The sequence below is a fragment of the Platichthys flesus genome, chromosome 9 (genome assembly GCF_949316205.1).
Source record: "Platichthys flesus chromosome 9, fPlaFle2.1, whole genome shotgun sequence".
NCBI lineage: Eukaryota > Metazoa > Chordata > Actinopteri > Pleuronectiformes > Pleuronectidae > Platichthys > Platichthys flesus.
Window position 1 is genome coordinate 21,617,959 of NC_084953.1, and position 12,046 is coordinate 21,630,004.

Genomic DNA, 12,046 nt, shown 5'->3' on the forward strand with positions numbered 1-12,046 from the left:
TTTAAAACAGTAACAGTTTTTGTGGACTGAAAAGTGAATGAGACAGGATTTTAAAGCTCACAGTGAGGGAAACCCTCACAGTGAGAGGTAAACTTTCAAAAAGGAGAATCTGACCAAAGAAATGGTGCATCCAAGTGGTAGATTACAGCCTGAGAAGGTCACAAACATGAACTGGTGAATGGGACTCTGACTAGAAGGTCACACGGGAGCTAAGCTGTTGTGATCTTGCTCTCTTGTCTCTTTTCTGTCAGTATATATTTAGAGTTAATACATACGATACAAAATATGTTTGTTTTATATTGGCAGTATTGGTCAGCTGTTGAACACTCATCTGTAGCTTAACTTGCATATTGTATGTAATTACGCAGAGTGTACGTGTTCACTGTTATAGCATTAAAAAAATAAATTACAGTCATCACTGTAGGTTGAGAAACAGAGGCCTGAATCACAAGTTTAGTTCAATTAAATTGCTTAAGCGAAGTTAAATTAAGTTTATTAACCCATCTGGGAATTATTGTGCCAGATTACAGCACAATAAAAATAAGAGTAGAAAATAAAACAATCTTAAACATGTATGAGAAAATATAAGTATAAAGTGAATTATGAGTTGAAATAAAAGAATGAAAAGGATATGGAGTAAATGTAGAGCTAGTGCCTTATTGAAATAACAATATTATTATAAAAATAAAATAAAGTATACTAAAGTGGCAGTGAGTAATAATTATAATATGACTTATAGGTAATATGGAATATTTCAGATAATAATTAAATGATTAAACAAATGAAAATAAAAGAAGACGTTTGATAAAAAAATCGCTGCATGTCTCTGATGTTGTTTGTTTGGACACTACGCCCTCTTGCGGTGGATGTTGGGCATGACGTGCTTCCGCCTTTGCTGACGCCACATCCGGTTGTGCAGCAGCCATTTTGTCTGTTCGGGCAAGTCTTCCCTGACGGTTACGAACTGCAGTTCCACCCTGGAAAACAATTTGAAATGTAGTTGTGGTGTTTCACACTCACTCTACTTCCGGCCTGAGGGGTTTATAAAATTTTAATCTGACCGCACATGAGCGGGGAGAACTCTCCTCTTCCAGAGAAACCCGGAACTGTGAGGGAGGCCGCGGCTCGGCCGAGACATGTCGTGTGAGGAGAGCTATTTGGCGATCATTCGCTACCTGACTGATGAGCAGGAGCCGTACGCACCGGGGACGCCCGGCAACACCAAGAGGAAAATCCGGAAAGCGGCCGCCTGCTACGTGGTGAGGAGCGGGACGTTGTTTTACCAGCGGCGCCTGAAGGGCCAGGATGAATTCACGGAGCTGGAGGTGGTGCTGCAGGACGAACGGAGAAGGGAATTTATCAAGCAGGCGCACATCATGGAGGCAGGAGAGCACCTGAACCAGCAACTCACGTGGGAATTCATCTCCCAAAAGTACTGGTGGAGAGGTGAGTCCCCGAGACCCGGGTCAGGGGCCCGGTCCCCGGGAGGCGGTGCGAACAGGCGGGGAACCGGTGTAAACACAAGCCTGTGAACGACACATGCACTTTAGTCTGTTGTCTCCATCACACACATGTTCGCTCCGGCTCCATCTAGTGGTTAGTTCAAGCGGCTGTTGTTTTACTATGTATTTTGTTGTATTTATTTTGAATGAAGTAGCTGCTTGAGTTGAATTTGCAAAACTACACGTTTGCACTTGAATGTATCAGACGGTTCAAACGGTTTATATTGATAGTCATGTTTAGGATTAAGGAATATAAACACGCAATATTAAATTTTCAAGTTAAGTAAAACACAGATTCAACCCCCTGAATGTTAGGTTTTCTTCTTCTGTGGTTGTTCTTTGATTATCTCTGTAGTTTGGACTGTCACTGTTGTTAATCTTCAGGTAGACACAGATCCAACCTCTGACACATTTCAATTCACTGGATTTGGATTTTTATCTGGATCTGCCCCAAAGTGCACATACTCATTAACATCAGTCCCCTAAACATGACAGATTTTTTCATTAACATCCATGAATTATTCTCAGAGAAATCAATGAAAATGTTGAAAAACGCAGTATCTCTCAATGTAAAAATGAGAGTGAGAGGAAAAATCCTGGATCTGCCCCCTCGTAATGTAATGAGCTCTTCCCTGAGTCATGCCAAGTTCTTTCACAAAATCTAATATAATTCAGTTTAGTAGTTTTTGCAGTATCCTACAAACAACTAAACAAACCTAAAAGGAACCATCAACTCCTTGGTGAGGTTATACATTGATAATAAAAGATCTGTGTAAGTTATTGCACGATTAAAATTAATATAGTGGACGGAATAAAGATTGTTTGCCTTTTTAAAGACATAAACCATCATGGTTGTTTGTCACAGTGAGTGAACTGTCCTCTTCATGACGTCCTCAGCGATCCTGAAGCACGTGAAAGACTTCATCAGAGAGTGCACTCACTGTCAGAGCAAGAGGGCTGCTGACGACGGCTCTGGATCCCGGCCATTTTCCCGGTCTGGGAGACGACGGGTGGCTGCAAACGCGAATGATGAAGGAGAGGAGGAGGAACTGGAAGAAGTGGGAGGTGATGGTTTTCTCCTCACCAACTCATCTTCTCATGGGAAGTCCAAGACGACGGCCAAGCACGAACTGGTCTTTGTAAGTCTGCGAAATGATTGCATCATCTCTGTCAGCAGCGAGACATTGATTCCTGTAAGGTCGAGTGTATTCATGAAGTCTGTTGTGTGTGTGTGTGTGTGTGTTCTCTCTCCAGGTGGACAGTAAGGGTGAGGTGAATCAGTTCCTGTCCAAACACAGCCAAACCATTTTGGACAAACTCAACCAGCAGCGGCTCAGCAATCAGTTCTGTGACATCACGCTGCTGATTGAGGGAGATGAGTACCGAGCGCACAAAGCCGTGTTGGCGGCGTGCAGCGAGTACTTCCACGAGCTGTTTTTTGAGAAGGGAGCCGTGTCAACACATGAAGCTGTGGTCGACCTCTCGGGTAAGAGCTCCAGTTTTGTTCATCCCTGTGTCTGAGTGTTCTGCACCCTGGCTCCGTTTTAACATTCGCTCTTCTCTCTCTCCAGGTTTCAGCAAAGTGAGCTTCCTCCCGCTGCTGGACTTTGCGTACACCTCCACGCTCACGTTTAATTTCTGCATCATGGCAGAAATCGCTAACCTTGCCCGACATTTGCTGATGAACGAGGTGTTGTTGATATGTGAGTCAGTGCACAAGCAGGTGGAGGAACAGAAGCTGACGGTGTATCAAAGAGGAGACGTGCACACTGTGGTGTCGAGTCAACCGACTCCCCAGGAGGTCTCGAAGGACGAGTCTGATGCTTACATGTTGGCCATACAGGACGGGATGGTGGTCACCCAAGGTACTGTTGCTGCTACGGGCGAGTCCCTGGCATTTGTTGCACCATCCAAAGATTCGTACATCCAGCAGCCGATAAGCGTTGTTACTGAAGCTGTAGAGGGGGACCAAGTGGATGGAGGAGGGGAGGCTGGTGAAAATGAAATAGTGTCTCTGATCGCACAAACCGGACAGGCTGAGCCAGGAGAGACTGTCACTCTGATCTCACACAGCGCAGAAGAAATGGACGGGGAGACGATGACTGTGGTCACCCACAGCGGACAGGCTGGAGCCAGCGAGTCCCTCGCTGTGGTGTCAGCCTGCCTGGCCATGGAGCAGCCGCAAGTCGCTGAAGCAGAAGCCTTTGTCATAAACATGGACACAGATAGCGTGAGCCCCACAGAGGTGGTGAAACTAGCATCTGCAGCTGCCACCGAAGCAGCAGCAGCAGCAGCGTCGCCGCAGGAGACGGTGGATCCAGCACCTATACCCCTAAAACGCAAACGAGGGCGTCCGGCCAAGGTGAAGAAGGAGGTCGAAGAAGAGGTGACCATTCCACCAGAGGAGGAGGATCCATCTGCCGATGAAGGCCACACAGACAAGCAGGAGATGATGTCGGACGATCCAAGCAAAAGACGACTACGGCAGCGCTCTATCGCTGAGGGCGGTTACGCTCGTCTGCATATGGGGCTGGAGGAGGAAGAGGAGGCAAAGAAAAGCCTTACCCCTCCGCGTGCAATCACTCCGAAGGTACATTGCACATTATCACTGACATTTTTCCATCGTATATTTTGTCAAAAGTGAAAAACTACTAAACGCCAATATCTAATTGTCTTTCTAGGTGGGTCCGAGGCCGGGGAAGAGGGGACGACCACCAAAGCATCCAGTGGAGAGTCAAGTTGAAGGAGCATCTGAGTCCGGGGCGGAACCAGAGACAGGCGCTGTGGAGGGCGGGGCAGCCGAAGAGGTCAGCACAGAGGAGGCCGCGACGATGGCGGCAGCAGAGGCAGAGACCCGAACCAACCGTGATCAGTCTCCAACAGAGGGCGCTGTGGAAGGAGAGTACACATGCACTGAGTGCGGCATGTCCTTCCCAAGACGCTATTCTCTCATCATGCACTCGTTAAAACACGAGAAAGCTTTCGGATATAAGTGCAGTGTAAGTACGGGTGTTGGTCATCATGGTGCATGTAATTATTAACACAGCAGCTTCTCACCACGATGTTTGTGTGTCCTTGCAGATGTGTAGTAAGGAGTTCCAGTACGCCGCCTCGCTCCGCGCCCACCTCACCCGACACAAGCAGCAGAGGAGCCAGCGGGTGCCCATCACCAAACTCCTGGTCAGACAGAGCGTTGAGGGTTGCGGCGATGTGAATAACAAGACTTTATTGTCACACACAAAAAGAGAGTTTGTGTGCGACATCTGCGGGAAGACCTTACCGAAGCTTTACTCCCTGAGGATCCACATGCTGACTCACACGGGGGTGCGGCCCCACTCCTGCAAGATCTGTGGCAAGACGTTCGCCCACAAACACAGCCTGAAGATGCACTGGGCGCTGCACGACGTCACCAAACAGTTCCAGTGCGAATTCTGCAAGAAGTATTTTGTGAGCAAGAGGGGCATGGAGGAGCACACCAGCCTGCACACAGGTCCGTACACACTGGGTTTTAATTAAAGGGCCAGTTCACCCAAATGATATAGCCGTGTACCAAGCACTCTGAAAACTCTGATTGCTGTTCGTGTAGGTCATGCACTTAAAAGATTTCAAAGCTTTTGCTCAATTTTTCTAGCAGAATTATTTTTTTTGTGTGCACCAAACATCATTTCCATTTACTGTCTTGACACACAGATAGTTTAAGTTTAAAATTAAAAATGTCTCCTGCCACGATGGAGTGGAGGTTTGGTGTGAACCAAGATAACAGGTGTGAAGGTGCTTCTGATCACAGACCAATGGTCCAAAGTTTAGTCCGACCAAAACATGTGGTCTCTGTCCGAAAAAAATGGAAAAGTGGTTCGGTTTGTTTGCTTTGAGGAATTTTTTCGGACAGATAGTTCAGACTTTCTGACAAATAGAAGACAAAAGAAAAGCATGTGGAAAAATGACTGGTCTCTCCAGACACTGAGTTGTCCAGACTCACACTGTTCTGTGAAACAGGACTTTCATTTGGCACTATTAGGTGGAACAGACCTCATTTCCACAGTCAAGACTTAAACGTTTTGATCAAGTGATGCAATATTTTATTATTTAAAGGTCCAGTGTGTAGAATTTAGTGACATCTTGTGGTGAGGTGGCATGTTGCAGCTGAATACCCCTCACCTCACCCTCCCCATCCAAAGATGAAAGAGAACCTGAACCTGAAAAGGTTTTTAGTTTGTCCAGTCTGGGCTACTGTGAAAAACATGGCTCCATAGAGAGGACCTGCTCCCGATATAAAGTATTTAAGTGTAAAGGATCCGTTCTAGGGTAAAGAAAAACCACAATTTGTACAATGTAGATGAAACACACTAGTGAAACATCATAGATCCCTTTCACCTAAATCTTTGGTCTCATCTAAACTGGCCCTTTAAGTGAACTGACCCTTTAATTTTCTACAAATTTCTCCGGTAGTTCTGTAAATTGAACTACTAACTTGAAGCTGTTTTCACTGTTGAAATATTGTCTACAGGTGAATCAAAGTACCTGTGCAACACGTGTGGAGCAACTTTCTTCCGAGCCTCAGCTCTGAGCAAACACATGAAGAAGCACGTGCCCAAACCTGACGTCCGTCCAATCGCCTGCACTCAGTGAGTAGTGTTCACCTTCCCATCCACTGGCCATACGGTGTAACTATATCTCACTGATTCCTCTTCAATCCCGTCCTGCAGCTGTGATAAGAGGTTCTATGAAGCGAAAGATCTTCAGCAGCACATGAATAAGCACCTGGGCCTGAAGCCCTTCCAGTGCCAGGTGTGTGGGAAGTGCTACAGCTGGAAGAAGGACTGGTACTCCCACGTCAAGTCCCACAGCGTGGCCGAGCCCTACAAGTAAGTCCCGGAGGACTCGGAGTCCACGCTCTGTTTGTGTGAACACGGTGCCCAGAACATTGCTGCATATTAAACACGTGTGTTTGTGTCCTCAGGTGTAACGTGTGTGGGAAGGAGTTCTTTGAGAAGGCGCTGTTCAGAAGACATGTCAAAAAAGCCACGCACGGGAAGAAGGGCCGAGTGAAGCAGAACCTGGAGAGGGAGTGTGAGCAGTGTGGAAGAAAGTTCACTCAGCTGCGAGAGTACAGACGCCACATCAACAACCACCAGGGTGAGACTTTCACTTCATGTGTCTGTGACCCATCAGTGGGGCGGTGTGGCCTAGTGGTTAGAGTGGTGGTTCTCCAACAAGAAGGTTGCCGGTTCAAACCCCACTCTCTCCCATATGCCGACGTGTTCTTGGCAAGATACTGAACCCCTAAATGGCCCCTCATGAATGTTGAGTGTACTAATTGTAAGTCGCTTTGGACAAAAAGTGTCAGCTAAATGTCATGTAATGTAATCATAGAAATAATTTGCTCATCATTTTCCTGCCTCTGCTTTGTAGGAGTGAAGCCATTTGAATGTCTGACCTGTGGCGTGGCCTGGGCCGACGCCCGGTCCCTTAAGCGCCATGTGCGCACACACACAGGAGAGCGGCCGTACGTGTGCCCCATGTGCCAGGAGGCCCACATCGATGCGCGCACTCTACGCAAACACATGGCCAAGTACCACAGCGACAACCTGCCCGGTAAGATCATGCTGGAGAAGGACACCCTGCAGTTCCACAACCAGGGCACCCAGGTGGAGCACGCCGTCAGCATCCTGGCGTCCGACCTGCCTCCCGAGCTCCGCCCCGCCCAGCCGCAGCCCTCAGAGGAGATAGAGACGGTGCTGATCACGGAGGAGACGGTGGAGGCCGGGGATGCCACGCAGCTGGACGGCTCCGTGGCCACGCTGTCAGATCAGGGCATCATGCAGGTTGTGAACTACGTCCTGGCCCAGCAGGGCCTCACAGATCCCAAACTGGATGATAACCCCGAGATGATTCAGACCATGGAGGTGGAGGTGGCTCACGTGGCCGAAGTGGAGTGAGCAGGGTTGTCCCACACAGACACAAAATGTATCACAGTGTAAAAAGATGCCTATTTTTCTGAAAATGTACATAATGTATTAAGTGTGTGTTCAGCTCCGACCTGTGTTTGATGAGCTGTGATCCTGCACACACTCACTCGTGTTGTGTGTACATAGTTGCACATACAGTGACAATTATCTGATGAATCCTTGACATTTGACACTCGGCAGAAATAAATGTAGAAGTAAGAAACATGAATGTTTCACTTCATCATTTCATCATGTCTTCATCTGTTGCTGATGTTGGTGATGGAGCAGCTGTGGGATAATTTGCTCCCCCTAGTGTCAGCACACAGAAATGGTGCATCATCACTCACGTTACTGTTGGATGAGAACATTTCTTTCCTCTGAATGTTTGAGAATTCAGAATTGATCTCAGAATCGTCTCTCACTAGAATATCACTATCACATCTTCATCTGTTGTTGTTGACAGAACAGATGAGACTTCACTGTGAAAAAACCTTTTATTTCTCAGTCATGCAGAAACCTTTTATTTCTTCTGGATATTTAAGAATCTGCGGCTCCATGAACAATAAAAACAAAAAGAAAAACGTTTGTCAACTTCAATTTGAAAACAAAGTTAATTGTCCCCCCAATTTAATAGAACCGTCTCACAAGAGTTGCGATTTCCAATTAACTGATCATTTCATATATTTGTCAGTGAGTGTCCGTAATGAACCTAGGCTGGTGGGGTCTGTATGTGAAGTAATGAAATGATGCCACACTCAATGACAGGACACAGATAAGCATTAAAATGCAATTCAGCAAGTATGGATATTTATTTCAGATTTATATCAAAATACCCACAGTATATTGCAACATATTTACAATACATTGTACAAAAATATGAAAATGCAAATGCTCGCTAATTGAAACCATGTTGAAAATCGGCTGCGAGCTAATTCAGGCTACACGCATACAGTACGCACCCGTCAGAGCTCATACAAACCGTGTCCTCGCCGATGAAGCTTCCAGGGAATATTCACATCAGTGTGCTTTTTTCCATGATGAAAACCATGTCATTTTCTTTAGGGAGACTTTCATAAAAGAACTATACAAATTTATATACATCTATATCATAGGTTTTGGCCAGTTATAAAATGAAGTAAACCTCTACCAAAACATGGTTTATGAATAAAAAACAGAAATACTTGTGTTAGGCACCCGCTGCAAGAAACAAAGGTCTGCTCTTTCTCACTCAACCACTTTTGCACAGCAGTAAAACAAGGAACAAACAACATCAGTCATAGTATCAACGTACTGTAAAACACTGGGTCAAGAGCATTAGGCCTATATATGGCTACATCAAATGAACGACCATCTGTCACTTAAGCACACACACTTCACAACCTGACACAGCAAGGTGATGCATTGGTCTCACAACAGACATAAGAAAAGCAAAATAAAGAAGCTACAGTAGAAAACAGATTGCCCATCAACTGACATAATACTTCTGACAGGAAATGTTTGAAATGTTTACAATCAATGCTGACTTCTGCCACACATGAAAACCAGTGTACTCGACTAACTCGTACAGCCATATGTGAAAACTTGAAAAGTATGACAGAGTAAAATACACTTTTGCTACGGCCCATAGCAGAAATACAAGCCCTAATAAGCCCTTTAATGCAACGTTTGTTTCCAGTCATGCTTTAACATGGGAATGAATCACGGACACTTAACACAAGCTCAAAGCAATCATCTTGAAATCCTCAGCATTTCCTAAGTGCTCTCAAGAGACCAGAACATAATAAAATGCGCCTTTGCTCGACGCCATTCTTTTCTGCGACTACGAGAACCAGAACAACAATGGAAATAAGTGCATCTCGATGTGAATATGTATTTTGTTCTCAGCAGGTTTTTGCACTGAAACCAGGGTTTTCAAATGAAATGTTCCAACAGCAGGCGCGAGGTGAGATTTGGGGGGAATTGAGAAGAGGACGCGGGTCGCCTCACTCGCCCTCCTCCTTGATGCGCTGCTGTTTGTTGCGGCGAGAATCCAGGTCGAAGGAAAAGTCAGACCACTCGTCGCGTGGTGGGAAGGAGATGGTCTGGCGCAGGGTGAAGCGCACTGCGTCAATGACGCGCTCGCCCCGGGCCTCGGAGGAGCCCATGCTGACGGAGGAGGCCCCGCTGGTGGTGCGCACTATGTGGGGAGGTGGGGAAAAATCCATGGCCTGTCGGTGCTCCATGATGCCCTTCCAGATGATGTGCTGGAACTCCACAGGGATCTTCATCCTGGACAGGTCCTAATGTCATTACACAGGGAGTGTTAGTATGCGCAGGGGGGAGCCACTCTTCTCTCTAACCCATCAAATGACTGGTGTTGGATAGGCAAGGGCTCACCTCCATGTTATAGTTCTCAATCTGGTAGATGTTGGTTAGGCCTTGTGCTGTGAAGTAGTCCAAGCAGCCTGCGCAGCCCAGCCGTATAAGGAAGCTGTGAGAGGAAGAGAGCTGTTTAGATATATATGCAAGTTACTTTACAGCCCATACTGACACCAGATATCTGCACTTGAATTGTAAGAACGGGCAAATAAAACAAATATTTATAAAAGGTCTTTGCACACCAAGTCTGTATTTAATAACGAGTTTCATAGTCAGTGGGTCAATGTGACATGTGCAACAATTGTGGGAAAAAAATAGAGACTTTGTGTGCAAAGCAAATCTTATCTTAAAGATAAGAGCATGGAGAAAGTCCTCAAGACATAATTCAGACTTCCTGCATGTATTTTAGTTTCAGTTGAGGCACATTTAACAGTTAAATACATTCTTGGCCTTTATTCTTATTCGATTCATTGACTTTAGCTCAGAATGAAAACACATTCAATGCACACAATACATTCAATAATTAAATAAACATATGAGACATTATGAAATAAAAGTATAAAACAAAATCAGTTATTATCAATTATACAATGTTTTTTTCATTGCTCCAGAGATTATTTTTAATCCATTATAAAATCTTTCAAAATGTCCCTTTGAGGGGTGTTTTCATTTCATAATGGCATTTTCTCCCCATGTGATTAACCATATTGCTGCTAACTGAAGCTGGGTCATTTGAATATTTAGCCAGTAGGTTTTGTAGCATGAATGGGCTCAATAAGCTAAATAAAACGAGGTTAGTCAATGTGGCAGTGTATTTTTAATTTAGAGCAGCAACAGCCTCTATTTAATTGAATCAGAATTACTTCTTGTTTCTCTTGCTAACTACAGGTTGTTATAAAAGGCCGAGGACAGTGACTGGTGACACTGTCAGGACAAATGCCATTATGAAATAAAATGATAGAAAAATAACTGAACGGTATATTTTACTCTATTCAGTCATTTTATTTATTTTATAATGTCTTATTTATTTAATATTGTACACTTTGGGCTTCCGTACGTTTGATGGTACATCCACCATTTTCAAAGTGAGAAAAGCAGTGATTGTTTTCCACTGTGGTTTATTGAGGTACCTGGAGATGCTGCTGTCCATGGGGTATGGAGGAGGGGGGGTACAGTGGGAGGAAGGCACCAGGGGGAGCTGTTGCTGCAGTGCATGTGTGGGGCTCAATGAACTCATGTCAGCGTTCATGGGGATGTGATTGCCCATCATGGGAGTCACTGCAGAGACAAAAGCAGCTACTGTGAGCTTTTTCTTACTGCTCTGAGATCTGTAGATTATGTCACATCAACTCAAAACACATCGGCACGACTGTCGACGTGACACATGATGCATCACAACAGGTCCTGCAGGGAGAGTCTCACAGGGATCACATTCTTTTTAAGGGGGAAGCTTTCTAGTGGGGTGTGTGTGCTTGTATTTGGGGGTGGGGGTGTATTCACGTCCCCTCCTGCTTTGCCTGGACACGCTGTCCTTATAGAGAGAGCCCAGGAGGGACAGGACGACTGCAGGGGTCGGGGGGGGGGGGGGGGGGGGGGCTACGGCATGAGACAGACAGGAAGAGGAACAAAGGGCCACACTTACTGTCAGTCAGGCCTCCAGACATGCTGGACGGGGTGAGTGTGTTACGCTGCTGCGGGTTGATGAGCTGGCTGACAGAGGGCAGCTTGTTGACTTTTCCGTGAGTAGGGGAGCCGGAGCCGTAGGAGGGCTGAGACTGCATCGAGGTCCTGGGAAGGAGAGAGGAGGTTATAGTTACCATCATCATCTCTCAACAGTGCTCAGCCTGGTTAGTATTGGATTGACTATAATGAAAAAAGCTCCAAACTTTATTGATAATAGTTCAGATGATATAATATCGTACCAAATGTCAGTTCTTGACCCTAAGAGGGTGTTTCATCCTCTTTAATGAAATATTAGAGTAGTTAAAGAAAAGGGCAGAGGTCAAACAAAAAAAGCCTTTTATTTATTTAATGTTGATGGACAAACGTACAGCAGCCCCAAAAATAAAATGATCTGTTTCAAACAGAACGGTCACATCTTCTCTGTATGTGACAAAGTCAAGTTAAAGAAGTTTAAAAACAAACACACCAACTGTCCTGCAGTGACTTTATAAAACATGACCAGCATCAGCAGAACATTTGCAACAATAAAGTCTCTTCCCTCCCAAAGACAGATTT

The 12,046-nt window shown here is 45.5% G+C and overlaps 2 protein-coding genes across 8 annotated transcripts in view; one reads left to right on the top strand and one right to left on the bottom strand.

Annotated features, from left to right (window-relative positions):
* Positions 1-921: 921 nt before the first annotated feature.
* zbtb11 (zinc finger and BTB domain containing 11) lies at positions 922-7,679 on the top strand. Its single transcript, XM_062395262.1, has 10 exons — positions 922-1,446; positions 2,400-2,641; positions 2,757-2,988; positions 3,074-4,092; positions 4,184-4,501; positions 4,584-4,992; positions 6,010-6,127; positions 6,209-6,367; positions 6,463-6,638; positions 6,915-7,679. The coding sequence occupies exons 1-10, from the start codon at positions 1,137-1,139 to the stop codon at positions 7,439-7,441; spliced, it is 3,510 nt and encodes a 1,169-aa protein (XP_062251246.1). The 5' UTR covers positions 922-1,136; the 3' UTR covers positions 7,442-7,679.
* A 550-nt stretch (positions 7,680-8,229) lies between these two features.
* Positions 8,230-12,046, bottom strand: part of tp63 (tumor protein p63) — a 31,643-nt gene continuing 27,826 nt past the window's right edge. For 4 of the 7 annotated variants that reach the window (XM_062395269.1, XM_062395268.1, XM_062395266.1 and 1 more), the window contains 4 exons: positions 11,451-11,596; positions 10,939-11,086; positions 9,827-9,920; positions 8,230-9,729 (listed from right to left, as the gene is read on the bottom strand). In XM_062395269.1, the coding sequence (XP_062251253.1) occupies positions 9,433-9,729; positions 9,827-9,920; positions 10,939-11,086; positions 11,451-11,596 (685 nt within the window). In that variant the 3' untranslated portion in view covers positions 8,230-9,432. Of the gene's footprint in view, positions 9,730-9,826; positions 9,921-10,938; positions 11,105-11,450; positions 11,597-12,046 lie in introns of all 7 variants that reach the window. The other 3 variants (XM_062395264.1, XM_062395263.1, XM_062395267.1) reach the window with 2 other exon arrangements.